Source organism: Colletotrichum fructicola (assembly GCF_000319635.2).
Source record: "Colletotrichum fructicola Nara gc5 chromosome Unknown KSG_Nara_v1_contig06, whole genome shotgun sequence".
Lineage (NCBI taxonomy): Eukaryota > Fungi > Ascomycota > Sordariomycetes > Glomerellales > Glomerellaceae > Colletotrichum > Colletotrichum fructicola.
Genome location: NW_027094056.1, coordinates 3,165,899 through 3,185,596, shown reverse-complemented (window position 1 = coordinate 3,185,596; position 19,698 = coordinate 3,165,899). Strand labels below are relative to the sequence as shown.

The 19,698-nt window shown below is 53.1% G+C and overlaps 6 protein-coding genes across 6 annotated transcripts; 3 read left to right on the top strand and 3 right to left on the bottom strand.

The window, feature by feature from the left end:
* Positions 1 to 1,649: 1,649 nt before the first annotated feature.
* On the bottom strand, positions 1,650 to 5,427 carry rgf1 (Rho1 guanine nucleotide exchange factor 1; the record flags this gene model as incomplete). The annotated part of the gene is made up of 3 exons (XM_032028762.1): positions 1,650 to 1,739; positions 1,793 to 2,977; positions 3,025 to 5,427. 3 exons carry the CDS (start codon positions 5,425 to 5,427, stop codon positions 1,650 to 1,652), a joined length of 3,678 nt encoding a protein of 1,225 aa, XP_031891594.1.
* A 2,731-nt stretch (positions 5,428 to 8,158) lies between these two features.
* vma-11 (V-type proton ATPase 16 kDa proteolipid subunit 2) lies at positions 8,159 to 9,030 on the top strand (the record flags this gene model as incomplete). Its single annotated transcript, XM_066152489.1, has 6 exons — positions 8,159 to 8,209; positions 8,314 to 8,344; positions 8,433 to 8,482; positions 8,567 to 8,682; positions 8,757 to 8,927; positions 8,988 to 9,030. The coding sequence occupies 6 exons, from the start codon at positions 8,159 to 8,161 to the stop codon at positions 9,028 to 9,030; spliced, it is 462 nt and encodes a 153-aa protein (XP_066008264.1).
* Positions 9,031 to 11,742: 2,712 nt separating this feature from the next.
* Positions 11,743 to 13,185, bottom strand: Mfsd10 (Major facilitator superfamily domain-containing protein 10; the record flags this gene model as incomplete). Its single annotated transcript, XM_032028765.1, has 2 exons — positions 11,743 to 13,023; positions 13,084 to 13,185. 2 exons carry the CDS (start codon positions 13,183 to 13,185, stop codon positions 11,743 to 11,745), a joined length of 1,383 nt encoding a protein of 460 aa, XP_031891305.1.
* Positions 13,186 to 14,609: 1,424 nt separating this feature from the next.
* On the top strand, positions 14,610 to 15,143 carry CGGC5_v011145 (uncharacterized protein; the record flags this gene model as incomplete). The annotated part of the gene is made up of 4 exons (XM_066152488.1): positions 14,610 to 14,726; positions 14,803 to 14,823; positions 14,977 to 15,023; positions 15,101 to 15,143. The coding sequence occupies 4 exons, from the start codon at positions 14,610 to 14,612 to the stop codon at positions 15,141 to 15,143; spliced, it is 228 nt and encodes a 75-aa protein (XP_066008138.1).
* A 1,883-nt stretch (positions 15,144 to 17,026) lies between these two features.
* CGGC5_v011144 (uncharacterized protein) lies at positions 17,027 to 17,752 on the top strand (the record flags this gene model as incomplete). The annotated part of the gene is made up of 2 exons (XM_032028766.1): positions 17,027 to 17,303; positions 17,367 to 17,752. The coding sequence occupies 2 exons, from the start codon at positions 17,027 to 17,029 to the stop codon at positions 17,750 to 17,752; spliced, it is 663 nt and encodes a 220-aa protein (XP_031891306.1).
* A 456-nt stretch (positions 17,753 to 18,208) lies between these two features.
* On the bottom strand, positions 18,209 to 18,704 carry CGGC5_v011143 (uncharacterized protein; the record flags this gene model as incomplete). Its single annotated transcript, XM_032028767.1, has 4 exons — positions 18,209 to 18,232; positions 18,286 to 18,347; positions 18,410 to 18,430; positions 18,506 to 18,704. 4 exons carry the CDS (start codon positions 18,702 to 18,704, stop codon positions 18,209 to 18,211), a joined length of 306 nt encoding a protein of 101 aa, XP_031891307.1.
* Positions 18,705 to 19,698: the final 994 nt, after the last annotated feature.

Here is a 19,698-nt window from a genome sequence, read left to right as displayed (position 1 = left end):
AAGCTACCGCTCAACCCAGAGATTGAAGGAGCATTTGAAAAAGTCTGCGGGAGGTGCCTACCGAGCTAATAGATGACCTTTGAGTGTTCACCTGAACCCATCTCCTTGGTTGCTCCTGAGAGTGATGAGAGCAAAGCTGCGGTTACTTCGATAGCGCGTTCTACGGGGTTGAGGCAGGCAGGACGAAATATGCAATCCAAGGACGCCCAATTCCTGGACCATCACAGCTATATTTATCGTTATCCAGGCCCGTCCTTCTCTGGCGTGGTTAAAACTTTTCTCCTTACAAATCTATCTTAGTGTCGATTTGACGCCTAATCCGTCCTGATAGCCATTTTAGAACCCCCTTTTCCTATGTATGATCTGGCAGTCGAGGCTTCGCATTCCAAACATCACTTCTGCTTTCCTTTTGAGAATAGCAGGGAGAAAATCTCCCTGTTTCCAGGAATACCCATGATGGTGCTGGAAACATTAAGTTCGCTGCCGAAGGCCCTTTGTCTATCTACTTTGAACCCCTCGATGCGGCCGTAACGTGTCCCACAGACTACAGCCACTTTCCTGCAGATCGCCTTCCTTTCGGCCTGCCTTTTCGCAGAGGATCTATAAAGAAGACACTAGCAGCTACAGTTGATACAGGGCCACAAATGGAATCGCTATCCAAGATCTCCAGATCGGACTTGGTCAACGCACGCGATGCTCCCCAGTCACATCACAAGAGTCTGCCCCAACGGTTCTCAGTTCTAACTATGACAGATCTCTGCCTCCTTTCCAGAGTATTAGCCATCGAATACACCGCCAAAGATACAAGACAACGCGGGTCCCTCCATCAGGGGCGAAATCCTCTAAAGCCTACCATCAAAAAACAAAGTCACGATGCCTACCCGGACAAAGTCAAAGAGTACTTCGTTGAAAAAAACCTAACCACTAAATGGCATCATTGCTCAGGGGGAACTGGTCAAGGCCACGAACGGTCATTATATAGCCATGTGCTTACCAAAAGATTTCTCCTAAAAAAGCTAGCGTGGAAGTCACGACGGGTGCCCCAGCTTGGGCATCACCAATGATCAAGGAAACGTTCATCTCAGTCTTGACACGCTCATGCAATTAATAAGAGTTGAACTAAACCAACCACCCACGCGCCAGGATGCAACTTCGAATCCGAGGCTCTCACAACGACGATGAATGCTGAGGAAATCCGTCGCGCCAGGCTCATTTCACTTCACATACGACCAATCATATCCTCGCAGGAACAACTTGCTTTAAATTGTCCTCGAGTATCTCTCACCCTTCTCTTTCTCCCCGTCTTCTCACCCACAACCAACAACTGCAGGGAATAACGCTTGACTCCCTCTACTAACCGAGTAAGAACCCTCATCCAAGTGGAAACAACACAAAATAGAACCATGTATCGATGACAAAAATAGGTTGCCGTCGTCCATTCTAAAAGAAGCCTTCCCTCCCACGCCATCATCGTCCTCCGCTTTTGACGCAAGCGCCCGGCCAAAACATTGCCCTGTCCAGAGACAAGAAGCCGCCATCGATGAAAGGGCTGCAAAAGAATTTGAGTCAAGTCACTCTGGTATCGATCTTTAATCAAACATGCTCTCCCTCGAGGAGTGACCGAGATGGGACGGCGTCGCGTTGTCGAATCATGGAATTTCGGATCTCCTGTTGCTCTTCCAAAAGTCAATGGCTTCGACAACGTCCTCTCCCTTCTCGTCTTCATACGCAAAAATGATCTGCGTAGCTGTGTCAGTAACGTTTTTTGGAGGTAGACAATAGTCAGACTTACCTCGTGGGTACTGCTATGCAGCATCCTAATGTTTCTATGCGGCACAATGTGCACAGCGCCAGTCTCAATGTTTCTGAGCTCAATGAAGTTTTGCTCAAATGCCAAAATCCACGGATAACTGAGGGCAAAGCTCTGCGGTGTGCCCTCCCAGTCGATACGCCACTCCGGTCTCGCACGCCAACCGTTACGGTTGACGAAGAAGGAAAACTCAGAGTAATTGAGCAAGAACTCGCCATTGAGACGCTCAATGTGAATTGGCTTGACGTTCTCCTTGCGGGCGACAAAGTCGAGACTGGTGTCGGCCTGGTCGAGGAGTGACTGCGTCTCAAGGGTCTCGAGGGACACAACCTCAAATCCACGGGCGCATGCCACGCACAATTTGGACTTGAGGAAGTGCACAGATGACGATTCCGTGGGGATGTAGAACTCCTTAAATGGCTTAAGCTCATCCTGGCCGGCGAACATCTTTCCGAAACCCTTTTGCTTCTTGCCCTTGGACATTGCGTCATTGGGCTCGTAGACTTTGATGGTGGTTGACAGGGCTGACGACTTGACGCAGCACACAAGATGCCTGCCAAGGCAAATGCCCGTCTTGAAGAAGTTGCAGTGACTTTGAATCTTCTTTGGCCTCTTCGAGAGGGCAGGCTCGTCGGGATTGAGCGCACCGAGAGGGTACGAGTAGAGAGCCTTGTTCGAAAGAACCAAAAGGAGACCGTACTCTTCCAGAACGTCCAGTTGGGTGACGCTTGTCGTCTCGATGACTCGCTTCGGAATGGCCTCCTTACTCTTACGATCTGACAAGTAAATACCGTTGTCAGTGCCGTACAACAACTTTCGGCCACCATCGTAGGGAGTAACACAGTTGACCTGGTTAGTGCCAACGAAGAATCCTGCAGAGATGACGCTTGTGTTAAAGAAGTCGGCGCGGGCTCTCAGCTTCTGTTGAGCAGTGTCGATGAACTCCAGCCACTTCTTACGTGCCGCTTGGTTTGAAGCATACAACGTCAGCTCATAGCCGGCCTTACCCAAATGCCTAAACGTGATGGGCCAGCCTTCTCCCTTCTTGCTGTCATTTGTATTGGCCCGAAGCGCTGGTAGCAAGCTAGACGACGAACGCTTCATGCCACCAGAACCGGGTATGACTTCCTCCATTTCTCGAATGGCAAGGAGTTCCAAGGGGATGGGCTGTTCCAGGTTAGCTTAATCTCCAATCCGGTATGTATAATGCTCACCCTTCTGTACGCCTTGATTTCCTCCCCCTTGCCCGCTTGTTTGATTCTCACCAACAGCACCGCGTGGTCGAACAAGAAAGCCGTGATCTCAGACGCGTCTTGCGGTGTCTTCTTCAGCTGACTCTTGAACACCAACTCGCGACCTTCCTCCGTCAGTCTCAGATCTACCCTCTCGTTCGGTCTGAAGCGCAATTGCTCATGCAACCTTCTCAGGTTGAATCTGTTCTCTGCCTTTCCTGATTCGGCATTGACTCTGCTCAAGAGGTCGCGAATCAATTTGAGCACCTTTGGAATGTCTTCCTTGTCCGAGTTACCGTCCTCGGTGTACTTGAGCACGTTCTCCAGCAGCAACGGGTAACGAGCCAAACGCGTCGTCGGCTTGGTGAGATAACCGTTGAGTTCCAGCTTTCGCGACTCTTTCCTTCGCTCGATCTCGTCCACGAATTTGGCAAAGTATGGGTTCGATGAACGCTCATTCTCAAACTCAAACTTGGCCTCCAGCTGCTTGGAACCATACCAAATAAAAGGTTCAAATTGAGGGACCCATTCGAGGAAGATGTCTCCGACGTTACCAACGACAGGATGCTTGTTTTGTCTCTCCGTCAACGACTTGGCGAATCGCGAGCTCACCTGGTGAAGACTAGGATGGTCGACAATGTTGCTGAAAATAGCCTTGACAACCTTTTCTCTCTTGGCCGCAGGAATAGGGGAAGCCTTGGAGCGCAGAGGAAGAATCCAGAAGTCGCGGAGATACTCCAAATCCTTGACAAAGTCTCTTTCGGTGTAGCAAATTTCCGAAATAACCTCTTGTCTCTTCTTTTCCCTGTCACCAACGCTCTCGGCGATCTCCTTCGGCACGGAGTTGATCCAGAGCTTCTGTTCGTCTGTCTGATCGATGTCATCTTCGTTCGTGGCGGCCTCAGCTTCCTTCTTCAGGCCGGGCTGAATCTTCAGGTTCAATCGGGACACTTGCTCCAGTCTGCGGGGGCAGGCAATAGAGTAGCAAAGCTGGTCTCTCGTGCAGGTGGGAGAGTAACATTCAGAGAGGAGGACGAAGACACCGTTGACAGGGACCTTTTCTTCAGGCTCTTCCATCATGGTTTCTCGGAACTGGTACATTTCTGATGTAGAGTCGCGCAAGCGGTGTTCGTAAGTGACGTCGTGGAAGAACTTTTGGGCATCGAGCGCTCGTCCCAGTAGCAAGGCCAGGTTTCTGTCGGTCGTCCTGATAATATATGACAAAACATCTACCGCCTCGGCACCGCTGAAGGCGTTCTTATACGTGAGCTCGTTCTTCGTTCTGTCGCCTGTGATGATCTTCTGTCGGAAACAGTCTGCTACTCTCGACAGCAGCGCAGGGTATACCAGAGGAGGTCGGATCTTGGCCGTCGGTGGCCGTTCACTGCCGTCGATAGACTTGCTCATGGAGGGCCTATGTGCCAGCGTTGCGGCGTCGGAATCAGAGGGAGTTATCGTGGGCGCGATGGTGGACGCCATTGACATGGTCCTCTGTGAATCTCCATTGGAGGAGGCCATGCTCACCGTCCTCGTCTGAGACCCTGGCGCTGGTGTGTAGCCTCCTCCAAAGCTGCCATTGGTCGCCGGCAGCTCCACCGGTGCTCTTCTGTTCGGAATGACTCGGCCGCTCATCGTCTGGTGCGAGTTTTGGTGTTGATGCAAGTCGCGATCTTGCGGAGGGTATCCAGTCATTGACATGGCTCGATCATCGTGGCGTTCGGGAACGACCCGTCCTTGCGCCGTAGTTCGGGCCGAACTCGGGTTGTACGGAGCATGACGAAAGGCATTGGCCGCAGCTTGATGATTCGGCTGCGAACCGTAGTTCCCGGGAGAAGGTTGGTACATGTTTGGCCTCGGGGTGGAGGCAAGAGACTGTGAGCGGTACGAATCATTATTCATCGCTGGTGCTGGCCCTCCTCCTTGATAAAACCTTTGTGCCTGAGACCTTGGCGCGCCATATTGCCCTTGCGGGGGCGGTCCTCGCATGTCGCCGCGTTGAGGAACAGGTGCCGGAGGACCAGGATACGGGCGACGAGCCTGCTGTTGCGGCATGTATTGTTGAGGGTTGGGCACTTGATAGCCGCCAGAGGCGGAGCGCTGTCCCGGGTAGCCGTTCTGCAACGAAGCCCCTCTCGGAGGGTTCGGGTCGTAACCGCCCTGAGGCTGTCTCGGCGGGGGTTGTCGCTGCATGCTCGACATGGAGGAAGAAGACATTGTCTGTGTCCTGCCCTGGTGCTGAGGCATCATCTGAGGAGGCATCGAAGAGGAGGTCATGGTCTGGGAGCGTCCCGGCGGGGGGGCGGCGCCGAAAATGTTTGAGAAGGCGGCATCGCGTTGGTAGTTGTTGGAGTGGTGACCTCGCGGGTCGCCGTGGTAGTCGGCCATGATGGAATGGATCGGTCGAGCTGGGGATTGCAGCGAGAGATCTTATCGGCCTATGGACGTGGTTGTTAGGCGGTTGATTATAAAGGGGAGAGATGGTGAGTTGTGCCAAGGTGGAGAAAAATGTGGTACAGGAATCGAAGGAGAGGTGTACTAACAACGCGAGGCCTCAACGGCCGCCGGCTATGGTGAGGAAGCACAGGATCGCCGCGAGCCGCTCACAGGGCGAAATTGGCAATTGCTCGGTCGGTTGCGCCAACAAGGCTCGCAGGGACAGACTGACGGCTGTCGCGGCGGCGTCGTGGTCGAAGGGAGGTATTTTTGTGGTGGTGTTGCTTTTCGTTTCCCCTTCGTTCTATTCTCCGTCCCCTTTCCAGGATGGGCCGGGTGACGTTATGGGCCTATGACTTGACACAGGGCCCTGACCTGGGCGGGTTGGTTGTTGCAAAGGGCGGGAACACGGCAAAGGACGTCGATATTCTCGGCAGGCTGCAAAAGGAGCGTCGGGGGCGAGGCAGCAAGGCGCGGTGTGCAGCAACAATAGCGATGATGGTTAAAATGGGTGCAGGCGGAGATGAAATGTTGGCGGTGGAAGTCAAAGGGGAGTGGTGGTTTGTGGTTGACGGCCGCCGGTGGTGGTGGTGGTGGTGGCAGTGGCAGTGCGCAACGAATACTAATTACTAGGAAGGTATCCGTACTAGGGATTTGCTTAGGTGGTAAGGTGAGGTGAGTCTGGCAGCCAGAAGTGGAGGGCCGCTGGCATTGGCACTGACACCAGCTCAACTAACCTAGCACGTTAGATGGGCGATGGGATGTTGGCCGTACGTCGGGTCGGTGCCCGGTCACTACTACTGCTACTGCTGCTGCTGCTACTGCTGACTTGACTCTGCTCAGTCATCCAGACCGGCGGGCGGCATTGGGCTAGAATGGTCGGGGCAGAAAGCGAGGGCTGCGGCCAAGCGTAGAAAGCTGGGGATAGATTGGAAGAACAGGATGGACCTGGGTGGATTGAAGGTTGCTGTCGGTCTCTGCTGGCCTGCTGCTGGGAGCGAACCACCAGAGACGAGACGAGACGAGACGGGAATCGGCCGTTTCTTTTGGTTGCGCGTGTCGGGTACAGTGCAGCAACCTGCAGATTGCAAACTGCAGCCCTCCAACAAGTTCCAAGTTCCAACCCCCATCCATTCATTCACCTTGCCCACGTTGGCTTGCTCGCTCATTGTCTGCCCGTCTCCCTGGCTTGGTGCTAAGCATCTGACCTCCCCTGTCTAAGTAGGGTAAGATGAGGTACATTAGCCTATCTAACTCTGATCTCGGAGCATTCATGTCTTAATCACCAACCAAAGAATAAGCGCAGGACGGTCAACAGACCAGCCATCAGTCAGTGCTCTGGCGAGTTGCTGCAATACTTGGACATGTCAGAAAAAAACGACGGTGGATCTCAAAAGGTGCAAGTCTGGAGATCCACCACGGCGCTAGACCTTCACAGACGGGGCCTCGAGGTTGGTCCTTGACCTTTTTTTCTTCCATTGTCCTGCAGCTCGAATACTCCACAGTCCCACGTCCCCTACCGCCATTGCATATACATGCCGTAAAGTGTATCCGTAGGACTTTGACATTGGCCCAGCAGCAAATGGAGACTCCATGGTCCTGAGGGCGTCGAATGGCCCGGTCTGGCCCATCTTTGGTTCGCGGGGTGTATCTTAGCTTTAGCGAGCGCCTGTATCCGTATCTCGACGTGTGGTGTGGGCAGGGCGAGCACATGGCAATATGCGTATCTAAGAATATCAAAGACCGCTTCAGACCAGTCGCCTCTACCGCATACGTAGTATGCCAGGAGACAGGGACTAGCTGAGACTGTCCTACGTGAGGTGGGCGGGTGACTGCCGGAAGAAATGGAGCTGCTCATGCACGACTGCACCAAATGATTCGAGACTGTGACTTTGCGAATAGGTACTTGGACGTTGCCGCGCCTTGCCTTGCTGCCTTGCTGCTGCGAACACCGAACCTCGTCTTGAAATCGGAGCACCTCGAGTTGCATCGGAAAAGAAGCAAGCATCTGAACCTTTCACCGTTGCGGCCAACCAGGAAGACGCCTTCCCCATGCCCAGCGCACGCGTGCGACGAAAGATAGTTTGACTTTATCACGCAAGGCACGTCCCGCTCCCCTCCATTTGCCAGCCTCAAGCAAACACAAACCGAGGACATGAGATACAGCCAAACCTCACACTTACCTTGCATCTGGGCGCGCGATCCAAGGGGTATTTCGTGGAGGAAAGTTGGCAGGCGTCCAGGGATTCCAGTCCTCGACCGACTGATACATCTGCGATAAGCCAACATGCCGATAAGGAAAGTCGCAGCACGGACCGTTTCAAGGCAGTTGCGCCTACTGCGCCGCACGTGTGCATACGTCTCCACTCTGGAACTTGATTCGACAGCCAGCCACCAACAGTGCCTGAGATGGCAAGTCGATAGATTTGATGTGGCTGAACTTTGATGAACAGTGGCTGGTGTCGGGCCGGTATTCTGCCGCGTCACGGGTTCTCAGCCGTCCACCGTGCAGTCCTGATTGGGCCTCGTCACCGTCACCAAGCTCCAAGGTCCTGGATCCAGGTAGCGCAGACACCCATCCATCGCGGGATCCTCGACACGCATACATCCCTCCCCCTCCGTCGGTCATCAACGTCAATCCCGCATATCGAGAGACCGCAAACACATTCAAAGTCTGCCCAATATGGCCGAAGACTCCGCTCTCGCCCCGAAGTTCGCGCCATTCATCGGAATGGTAAGCTCCAACGCCCCCTCGAAGCAATGCTGGCCTCGCGAAGACCTGGCTAGCTAGCAATGACATTGAAGAAATACCGATTTGCTGACACACCTTGCAACTAGGCCGGCATCGCGGCTGCCATGATCTTCGGATGTATGTTCAACCAATAACCCCCGAGCTGATTCCCCCTTCCCGGCGCGACGAACGAGATCAGCATGCTAAACAGAATCGATATCAACAGGCATCGGCGCCGCATATGGTACCGCGAAGTCAGGTATCGGTATTGCTGGTGTGGGAACGTTCAGACCGGATCTCATCATGAAGGCACGTCGCACCAAAAGCTCGAGCAGAAGCTCCGTCTAACATTGCGCGCAGTGTCTGATCCCCGTTGTCATGTCCGGTATCATTGCCGTCTACTCCCTAGTCATCTCCGTCCTCATCGCCCAGGACCTGTCGCCCCCTGGAACTGGAAGCGAATACAGCTTGTTCAAGTACGTCAGCCGCGCGCATTGCCTGTCGCCGCCATCTAGCTTGTCGTGGAACCTTCCATACTGACCTTAATTAGTGGTTTCATGCATCTGGCCTGCGGTGTCTCTGTCGGCTTCACCGGTCTCGCAGCTGGCTACACGATTGGTATTGTCGGCGACAAGGGCGTCCGCTCGTACATGGAGCAGTCTCGTGTATTCGTCGGCATGGTTCTGATTCTCATTTTCGGCGAAGTTTTGGGTCTCTACGGGTATGTTTACCTACCCCTGATCAACTTTCGTAAACAACCCCAAAGCTAATGGCGACACAGTCTCATTGTCGCTCTGATCCTGAACACCAAGTCCAAGGGCTAAACGCTGACTCCGATTCCACGAAAACGAAATGGCGAAACACGAACGACATTTTAGCCACGCCCTTCGACATCGTAACACCACTGTACATTAAGCGAGGGGAGCGCCGGGACGTTGGTTGAAGATGGAGAGTAACATCAAAAGACGGGTCGCAGGTGGTCGTCTCCGGTCCAAAGCTGCATATGGCACGGCGTTTATCAGGAAACCCCTCATGTAGAATTTATGTATGGCGAGCTGCGTAGAGAGGCTCATGGAGGGGATGGAAGGTATGATAAGGCTCCGAATTCCAGTATCTCTGAATTGTTTTGAACCTCTGTCTTTTGGCAATTACCAATTGCGTCATCTTTTTGTTGGCAGTGATGGTGGTAGTTGGTAGTGGTGATGATGCCAGTGGTGATATCACAGTCGACTTCACAAGTGTTGCGTCTAACACAGCCAAGGCAGGTAGACAATCATAACATCTTCTGTTATGCCAGGCATGCCTTTGAACTCCAGACTCCCTACCTTACCTCTCGCATACCATTGCAGTATGCATTAATGTCAGCCGTCAAAAGGTAAATAAAAGAACAAAAAAGTCGAAAAAAGGCACCGACGACGGGACTTGCACCCGCAACCTTTGGCTTAGGAGGCCAATAAGCTACTATTGCTCCACGCCGGCGTTGGACCACTAGACCATCTGGTCTTGTCTTTGTTGTTGGAAGCAATCCACGGCAGCGTGCGTCAAGACGGACAGTGGCTGCATGGATGGTGGTGTGGAAGCTGAGGGAAGGAAGGAAGGTGCCTTGTCTTGGGGGTGCTCCTTCCGTTTGTATGAGGCAAGGGTGGGGTGCAAACGGGTACAACAAACACCAGTCCTGGACAGGATCTGGGAGCATGAACCCACGAATGCAAATACAGTATAAACAGGCTGGTGAGGCAGACCAAAGCAAGTTTAAGCATGGGAAATACACCATGCTGCCATGATGTTACATTTAATATCTTGCCTTGAAAATCTTCGCCGCTCAGCAAACCTAGGATCAATATTCTTTCTTGAGGACCTGCCTGCCATATGCAGCTCTCATTGTGCAGGGAAGGTTTTTATTCAAAGACAGGACACAATCTTTTGCCTTTCACCACAACAATGTGCCTTCTGTGTTTCCTATCCCCTTTCATGGCCAGACTGAGACTGCTTCCAACAACAGAAAATACTAGCTTTGTATGATGGCGGTTGGTTTGTTCGCACTCGGTAGGCTCATCTGTCTCCCGTCGTCTCTGGCTGTTGAGATTTAGTGAGTATCCCACTTCCAGTGCGCTGGAATCTACTCAAATCTTTGAAAATCTCGATGGTCTTCTGTGGTTTCCTCTCATTCCTCTGCGCGGTGGCGGATACATGACGGACAGCAATGACAGAGGCCATCCTATCAAAAGAATAGTGACGGTTTACTTCCAGGCGCTGAGATGCTTTCTGACCCGAACCATGTACAAACCAATCTAGTGTGTGGCCTTCGCCCTCTCGCGTCATTGCTTCTGGGCTTGAGAGCCAATGCTGTTGATATTCCTGCCTATTTATACACGCCATAAGAAGGGCATGATGAGGACCTACTTCTGGTGCAGAAAGTATCCAGACGGGGATGGACTGCAAGCATCTTCACTACTACAAACATCGTATATATATGGGTATTTTGACGCTAACCTCGAACGACCAACGCCAATACATGGTTTTGTAGTACTGGTTTGTTGAAGTGACAATAACTGGGTGCCAATGGAACACGCATGCTCCTCTCATTACTTACAAACCGCCTAGTGTGTGCTTTTGATGTACTTCCCGTCATCCCTCCGCAGTGATTCTTACGAGGAATACCAGACCGACAATGACGATGTGACATTCTGCCCCCCTCGATCGCTGCTCAAATTGCGATTGCTTGAGAACGACGAGACGGGGCCGCAGACACTGGACCAGCCCATCGGCTTCCGCCAGCCCACACTAACACCACAATCATGGTTCAACATTTGGCTGTTAAAGTTCAAACTGAGCGTTGGAAGCTGCCTTTTTATCTGTTATTCTCACTGGTAGGTCCTTGGAAGATCTTTAAAGTGTCCAGCTACGTTAAGCCTCATGTGTCTTTTCAATGACGATGAACGAGGGAAATGGTTTCTGTCCCATGCCAAGATCCCCACGTTTAGAGAACGTCTCCTTGAGGTACGGAGAGCTTCGACCAAAACCAAAATGGCTGCATAGATAGCTAAAATTGACCTTGCCATCTCCGTCGCTATTATCAGCCGTCACTCATACGTGAAGAATACACCCCCAGTGGTCGAGTAAAGTTAACAGGTAAGGCTTCATGAGATCTGGACTCACAGACCGTGATATCTGTTGTGATCTGCTCGCATGCTCGAATTCTTCCAGGTTCCTCAACGGCCAAGCAACATCTGTAATTTCACATCCATCCCTGATCTGTTGGTTAAATATGGCCACTGAAAAGGCTACAGGCTTTGAGGGCCCACAGCATGTGCATATTTATCAAGTCAACATGCAACACATGACTTCAATCGACTGAACAATATCAAGACTCTTCATGTACAGTTCCTTCGATTGTGTATCATACATACCACCTAGACCACCGACGCCTAAGCAATGCGTCCCAAAATACATGTACAGTGTGGAAAAGTGTCAACCCAACAGACCCCTTATAGTAATCAGTTCTCTTTCTTCTTTTCCATTCCTTCCTTCCTTCCTTATGCCGTCTTCTTCTCAGCGGGAACCTTCTTCTTCAATGAACCAGGCGGCGTCTTGAGCCCGGCAAACACCACCGCCGTCACAACAGCCATGCCCGCGGCACCCATGCTGTAGGCGACCTCACGGCCAGCCCACCAGTACACGCTGGTGAACAGAATCGGTCCAAGACCACGGCCAAGCTGGCCCCAGCTGCGGAGGATACCCAGCTTGCCTCCGCGCTCGCCCTCGGCAGCCTCGAAACTGCTCAGGGTGTTGAGACCAGTGACGACCGTCGATGACGTCACCGCCAGACAAGTAGCCGCCGCGTAAAGACCGCCCGTTGTCGAGATGCGGCCGAGGAGGATGAATGAGACGAGGCAGGCGACGGTGCCCATGCGAACGGAGAGCAGGGGCGGCAGGCGGCGGGTGACACCACCCTGGAGGATCGAGGCGACGAGGCCAACGTAGCCGAGGAGGCGGCCGTTCTTGGCGGATCCGAACGCGAAGAGCTCATACGTCATGAAGGAGAGCGAGGACTCCATGCCGGAGAAGAAGAGTAGGAAGACGAAGTGGACGGCGTTGAGGAGGAAGTGAGAGTTGGTTCGCTGGATGGGCGCGGCAGAGGTTTTGGTCTTCTCGTCCTTCTTGGCGCCCTTGCCGGTCAACGAGGGCAGGGTCTCGGGCAGGCAGAAGTAGAGGTACAGCGTCTCGGTGAGGATGAGGAACAAGCTGAATCCGGCGGCGGTCGCAAAGGGGTTCTCCTTGACGGTGCTGATGCTGCTCAACCATGCGCCCAGACCCGGTCCGAAGGTAAAGGCGATGGAGAAGCATGCGCCGATGAGCGCCATGGTCGATCCGCGGCTCTGCTCGTCGGAGATGTCGGTCGCCATGGCAGTCGCAAGCTGGACGTTGCCCTCAGACAGTCCGCCGACAACACGCGACGCGACAAAGGTGCGGAAATCGACGGCGACGACCCACAGCAGGACGGAGAGAATGTTGCCGCACATGGAGGCCAGGAGAGCGGTACGGCGGCCATGACGGTCGGAGAGGTGGCCAATAAGCGGGGAGGCAATGGCCTGCAGGAGACTGAAGAGGGAGCCGAGGGCGCCGCCGAGGAGGACGATGTCGTAGCGCGAGTCGATGGGGCGGGCAAAGGCGGCCTTGTAGCGGTTGAGGCCGGAGAGAACGCTCTGGAGAAGGGTCGCGGGCTCGGTGGCGTTTGCGGTCGCGGGGCCGGCTTCGCGGTCACGGTAGAACTCGAGGAGCTTCGGGAAGAGCGGGAGGATGAAGGTGAAGGAGATCTGGCGCGGGGTCGTGGTCAGTCTTCAGCAACGACAAAGAGGACCGCAAGTTTCACTTACAAGATCGAGGAGGAGAGAGACGGCAATGACTCTCAGGACGCGTTTGCGCGTCTTGGGCTCGAACGCCCCGGAGGAGGTAGCTGCTGCTACTGCTGCTGCCATTGTTGCGGGCCTGCCCTGACTGTCAAATTTCGTGTGACGTAAGGTGTGGTGGATCGTGAAAAGGAGAACTCTGTGTCGGTTTGGGAGGACGGAAGCTGGAAACACGTGTAAGAAACGAGGGGAAGAAAGGAGGGCAATGGAGGTTGAATTAACACACAAAGAGAAGGGCTATTGTAACATCAAGAAGAGAGGGAGAGGGAGCTTGGGATGGGGAAAACCGAAAACGAGGAAAGACATGGAAAAGTTGAAGAATAAAAAAACAAAAAGAAGAGGACAACGGCCTTTCATCAATTGTGTGACAGGTGACACCTGCAAGCTGGGAATTGGGGGGGTGAACGTGGAACACTGAGGTCGGAGCTTGGGCGTCGAACTGCAGAAACATGCTCTCAGGGCCGCTGAATTCCCCTTGTCCACGACCCTCCATTGGAGCCCATTGGAGCCCTTTGGAGCCTCTGGAAGTGGTCGGCCCAGTCCGATGTTTCAGGGTCAGGGGCACTTGGGGATCCACAGTGAAGCCACTGAAGGCTCGCAAAGTGACGCCAACATCGGACGGGCCCCAGACCGAATCCCAGCGCGGCATCATTCGCCAGTCCTGCTGTCTACACTAAGTGTGAGATACCCAAAGACGCGGGACCGGGCTTTCGGGCGCTGCGCCTAGGCCGGGCGGAGACCTTGCTACTGGACCTCCAGTGACACTCACTCCACTGCAGTGTCAGCTTTTTCGGCGATTTTCCATTGGGTGCTTCCATCCCGTGTCTTGCTTGCTTCTTCGGATGCAAAACGCAGCTCGAAAGGAGTGATTCTGTTTATAGTTTGTCTGTCTGATGCAGTAATACGATATCCCGCCATGCATCATCATCCAACCTGCGCCGCGTTCCTCCTGTCGTCTCACCTCACCACATCAGACGCCCATAAGCAGAGAAAAGGTCACGTCGTGCTCTCAGGTCCATTCTGTCATCACCACGGCCCGGAGCTGGCGACAAAAATGTCCGTATCCGGCCAAGACACGCCTTTGTCCCCCGTGACCCCGACCGGCGCCAACCCCAGACTATCGCAACTCTAAAGCCGTTTTTTAATAAAGACCGCCCGGGTCGTTGTGCTCCGCCACGAATGAGAAGCAACCTATTTCATGCAAATCTCCCATCCAGCGGCAATTGCGAGTCTTCTGAGAGGCGGGGCATGCCTTTCGAGCCACGCGAGTTGCCTGCCAAATAAATGAGGCGCCATGTCAAGAACAACGAAACGACAAACGGCTGTTTCTAATATCTGACTGCCTTGTTCCGTCCTTGACGCAACGTCGCCACGCCATGGATAGCTGTTCTAGCTGCCGTCTATCACTTCGCGCCCTTGTCTAGAGGCTTTGCAAGCTTCATGTGGCTCATGTCCAGCGCGTGCCAGTGCGCGAGCACATTCAATCAAAGCAGATGCTCGGGGATCTGAGAAGCTTCGACCTCTTCGATTTGACGGCTGGGGCGCGGAATTCGCTACAACGGATAGAATTCACCTACATATTGTGTGCACCGAGACTATCGACTTTCCGGGTATGGGTGCCGCGTGTCACTGGTTTGACCGTCATTGCTCGGACGCGCGCTGACCTGCAACCTCTGCCATTCTCAGGATTTTATGAGCAGGTTTTCGGTTCGGCATGGACAATTCCGATGACCAGAAATGCTTGTTGAGGTTGCTGGATGAGGAGGCACCCACATGCAATGTGGTGCCTTCGGTAAGTCGACCAGCAAATATTATGAAATACGGGCTCCAAGAGAGACATCAGGTCGATTACTCGTCCAGGGAGCTCGCACGGCTCTCAATGAAACAAATGAAGGCAGTCCTGAAAGGTATGGCACGTTTTTCCCGAGGTTCGAAGGGCTCCTTGATCCCACGAATCGGTATTCAAACAATAACGGGTGGACAGTATATCACTTACCAAGTGCAGGAAGGTATCCATACATTGTTGAACAATTGGGCCCAAACGAACAGATGAACAGTCTAATTGGTGATGACGGATGGAATGAAATCCGAAGCAGAGCCTCATCACTCGCTCATCAAAGAAAAACATTACCGATGCATGGGCCATGGCATAATGTTTGCAGACTTTGTCAATCTTGGATCGATTACAAGTCGGTAGTTGATGCCCAATATTTCGAGGGATTCGGGCTGCAATATTTGCTGCCGTAGTTCAAAGTCCCGGAAAAGTTCACGCATAGTTACTTACTCACTGCCTGAGGAGAGCTTCAACAACTTGAATCATTAGATGGGTCGCGAGTTCCATGACATCGTACTTTTCGCAACTCGCAAACGAGATGAACATTTCTAGTCTGCACACCGACGTCAGCCCAGTCTGCAAGCAGTAGAAGAATGAGGCTCAACAGCGCAAGTACTACCAAAAACGAGGCACCGCCCGGCTTCAGTACGTCGTTCTCGGTGAAGTCAAAATTAACTCACATCCCCAAAACCCAATTCCAAGTTTTGCCGCCTCGATGTGGGGATTGGACCCTGAGCGCATGAGATGACGGGCGTGGCGATGAACACTCACCTCGCAACGGACCACACCGACGTAATGCAGGGATACCGGCTGCCTCAATCGTGCAGCCGTTGATGTGTCTCAACTCAACCTGGGCGAACAAGATGGACAAGAAAGGGAAAGAAGAAAGATAGAATGCATGGAAGGATCACTGCGGAAGTTTCTTGCAGGAAAACATACATGACGGCATTGAGCAGCTGTGCCGCAGAGATGATCGCGATCATCCCCCCTTGTGCGTCCCGAAGGCGAGGTTGACCTCAAATCAGGACAAGGAGATCGCCAGTCGCGAAAGTCCTCATTCTAGGCGGAGATCGGCGACTTGAGGCAAGGTCCATTTTCCAAGAAACAATTCATCTACACATCTTATGGTCCTTTGGAAGGAAAAAAACGTCAGAATATCGCTGCCTGGAAGTGGAATTAGTCCCGGTCGTTTATGGGCCCCGGCCCCGGAGCGCAGCACTCCCTGCGGGGCCGAGGATGTGGTTCATGAACCGTTTAAGGAATCAAGCTTCGAGGCAGACTCAAATGTCCCCTGAAAGATAAGATCGAGGTGGGTTTCTAACGTGTTTACAGACCGCTGGCTCCCTCCGGTAGGGCTGATTGAGCACTCCAATTGGCCTGGTTCGTTGGCCACCCCGGCCGCTGCACCGCCAAAGAGAAAACACCGCCCTTGCGACAGGCAGCGCGAGTGCGCGGTACTTTGGTTTGGTTCTTCGACTTTTTGAGCATCGCGTGTCTTGGCACTGCATTATCACGGAATCTGACGAATGAGGTGACTTGCCAAGCCCTGACCAAGTCCGTCAGCTCAGCCCACGAGCAACACCAACCCACTCATATCCACGAGGAAGTCCCGATTCCTCGACCAACCCGATGAAGAAGTTTGTCTTCCTTGCGCCTCTCGTGCTAGGCTTCAACTATCTGCCATGGCCCAATTTTCCAAGTCCACGAAGGGGAAAACATTGAGGTCAAGTTGCATAGATTGGGTCGGGAGCAGGATCCTAGGCCGGAGCTCCGCCAAGAGTAAGGTACAGGGCTGATCAATCGCATGTCAGACTACCCTTTGCCAATCCTCCTTGGGATGTATGGTAAGATGTCGTCGTTTGCGTGTTGTTCTAAGCTAGTGTGCTTGAGAGCCTATTAAAGACCTTGGCACCCTCCGCCCCGGGTCAGCAAGCAAGCAGGCTATCTACCGTCCCCTCACTCCGTCATCTTCTGCAGGCTCTGCGTAACCATCAGCCTGATTTATCACGACCCAATTCCCCTCAATACACCACATTCTCCCGACTGACACTGCGGACGACAACAATAACAAGAATAATGCCTTTCATACTTGATACCCGCATACCAAAAGGCGGCGGTAGCAGCGGAGGAAGAGGCAGCTCCGGCAAATCGTCCTCTAGCAAGTCAAAATCAAAATCCTCAAAGAGCAAATACAAGAGCAAAGGCGGCTACGCAGCCGGCGGCGGAGCGGGCGGTGGAAGCGGCGGCAACAATGGCTTCGCGCAGCTTCCCGTCTGGGCGCGCGTGCTCATCATTCTCGCCATCATCTGGTTCATCCTCTTCCTGATCGCGTTCACATACTACTTGATGAAAGGTCTGTCTATTTGCCCAACATCATCTGAGGCTTCTCACAGACATCCCAGCTAACACAACGCAGAACTCAAACGCAAAAAGGAAGGCAAATCATTCCGCCTGGGCCACGTCTTCGGCCACGCCCTTCTCGTCTCGACAGGCCTCTGGATCCCCGTCTTCCTCTACAAGAAGTTCATCGGCAGCAAGAAGGAAAAGAGCGGCACCTACGCCAAGATTGAAGAGGGCCACGGCAAAGAAGGCAATAACCACGATTCCTGGTACGGCGGCGCCGCGGGAGTCGAGAACAAGTACGACCCCGTGAGCGGCCCGCCTCCTTACCGCCCGCAGAGTCCGAACCCAGCTCCGGCACCGGCACCGGTTCCGGCGCAGACCGGGGCCGCTGCGGATTACTACATGCCGCAGCCGCCTTCACATACCGCTCCCACGCAGCATCCTCCCCAGTATGGTTAATTTCCAGGTCCTGACGATGCGATGAGGTGCCGCTTCCAGCCCGATGAACGATTTATGTTTTGCTTTCCTTCTCTTCACCAGTGCGATACCCCGTTTGTCCGGAAAAGCGTTCTTGTGTATATTTTAAAGGCTGTCACTTCAGGTCCGAGAGTATTGTGTATAGACGGAAATTGGAGTTTTGTATCATACTCATTGAATCTCATGAGGCCGTTCCTTGCGGAGGCTGAAATCTAACAATCACTGTTGTTCTTGCGAACACTGTCTACTGCTTTTGGTCTATCTCCACCCGATTCTAGGAAATTGATTGCCTCCAGGGCTAGTTCGCACCATATTCGTGGAAGTATTGTTTTCCCGCAACCCTCTGATGGTTTCTGCAGTTGAACCTGATGCTCGACGCGTCCCTGATGGGGCGTTTGTTCGCGAGTAGCGGCCATCAGGAGTTGTCTTGTGCTGGTGCTATTTCCAAGCACTGCCACGCAACTGTTTAAAGAGTCAGTATGAACGTAGATTTGAAACAAGGAGACGCAACTTACCCGACTTTCCTTCTTTGCCATTCCTCGAGTTTTGATACAATCCAACACGAAACTCTTGATCTCTGCCACCTCATGTCAGAATCCCCTGAACGCAAGCGTTGGTAGCAGTAGCCAGGAGACTTACCATAGCGCGACCCGGTATGTTCTATTCAAAATATATCCTTCTGGCGGATTTCCCGCAATTCTTGGCACCCTCATCTCATGGGCGGCGGTTTAGGACTCCCCTGCCAGTTCTGTCCCGAAACCGATCCCGAGGCCTTTTCTCCGCTCTTCCCGGCCTTCGGATCCTTCGCCGGCTTCTCCATCACAGAAGCGGACCCTGCTTTCGTGCCCGCGGCCTTTTTACCGCCGCTGGCATTTCGGGGAGCTTGGAGCCGGTCGAGATACAGCCCCGTCGTGTCGTAGCCGGTTCGTCCCATTTTTCAGGAGGTGCGCCGCTCCGCGCAACGTCGTATGCGTGACGGCCCGTGTCTTATTCGTCGATAAAGAGAACTTTTCTTAGATTTAGAGTTCGAAATAGAGGTTCCTGGTATGAAATCGTAGCCAAGTTGGAAGTGGTCGTCAGCGTTGAGGTGGTAAAGATGGGACCGTCGATCTGGAATTTCTGTGCGTATAAATCTTGTTGGTTTTGCCGGCTTCTCTTCTCAATGACATGATATGTTCCGAGTGCTGTTGAGTCCTTGCTACCCCTTGTGACGCGGATGTAAGTGCGGTCGTGAGTATGTTTCCTTCCCGAGCCGAAAAAAGGTGAAGAAGAGGCTTCTTTCTCTTTGCGTCGCAAATAATGGGACGTTTGTCTTTGCTTTATACCAGAGTCATCCACACTTGTTGTTTTTTGTATGCGCTGGCGTTTCTTCACCCAAAAGAGCCCAAGATTGCGAAATTTGCTTTCCCTGGCATTTGTGTTTGTCTTTTCGTCTTTTCTTTTGACTCACCTTTGTTCCAGGGAGGGAATCTTTGTGTACCCTTTGCCTTACCATTGAACAATTGACACCCCCTCTGGTTCACCCCTTCCCCCCAAAAAGGGCTTCGTCAAAAGGGATGAGGGGTTCGGTTTTCCTGGATCCTGGGCTGCCAGACTTTTGCTTTTTCTCAGTCATCTCCTTCCCCCGGGAAAGATAATATGATGTCTCTGTGCGACCATTCCTCAGGGTGAGACATTGGCTAACGAGCGAGCGAGTCGGCCGGTCATATTTTGTTTTGTTGGGGCGAAGGGAGAGGGGGCACAAGCAATCTTGTCTCTGCGCAGGGCCTGGGTTTTGCGGCTCCGCCCATTGTCTCCTTTGGAATTGCCGTTCCTTCCCAGACAATAGCATCTTTTCCTGAACGTGAGACCCAGGAAATCCAAATCTCCCCGAGATTGCGGAGACCGAGGCAACTGTCAGGCCAGGTGGCTGGGACCTGGGCTCGGCG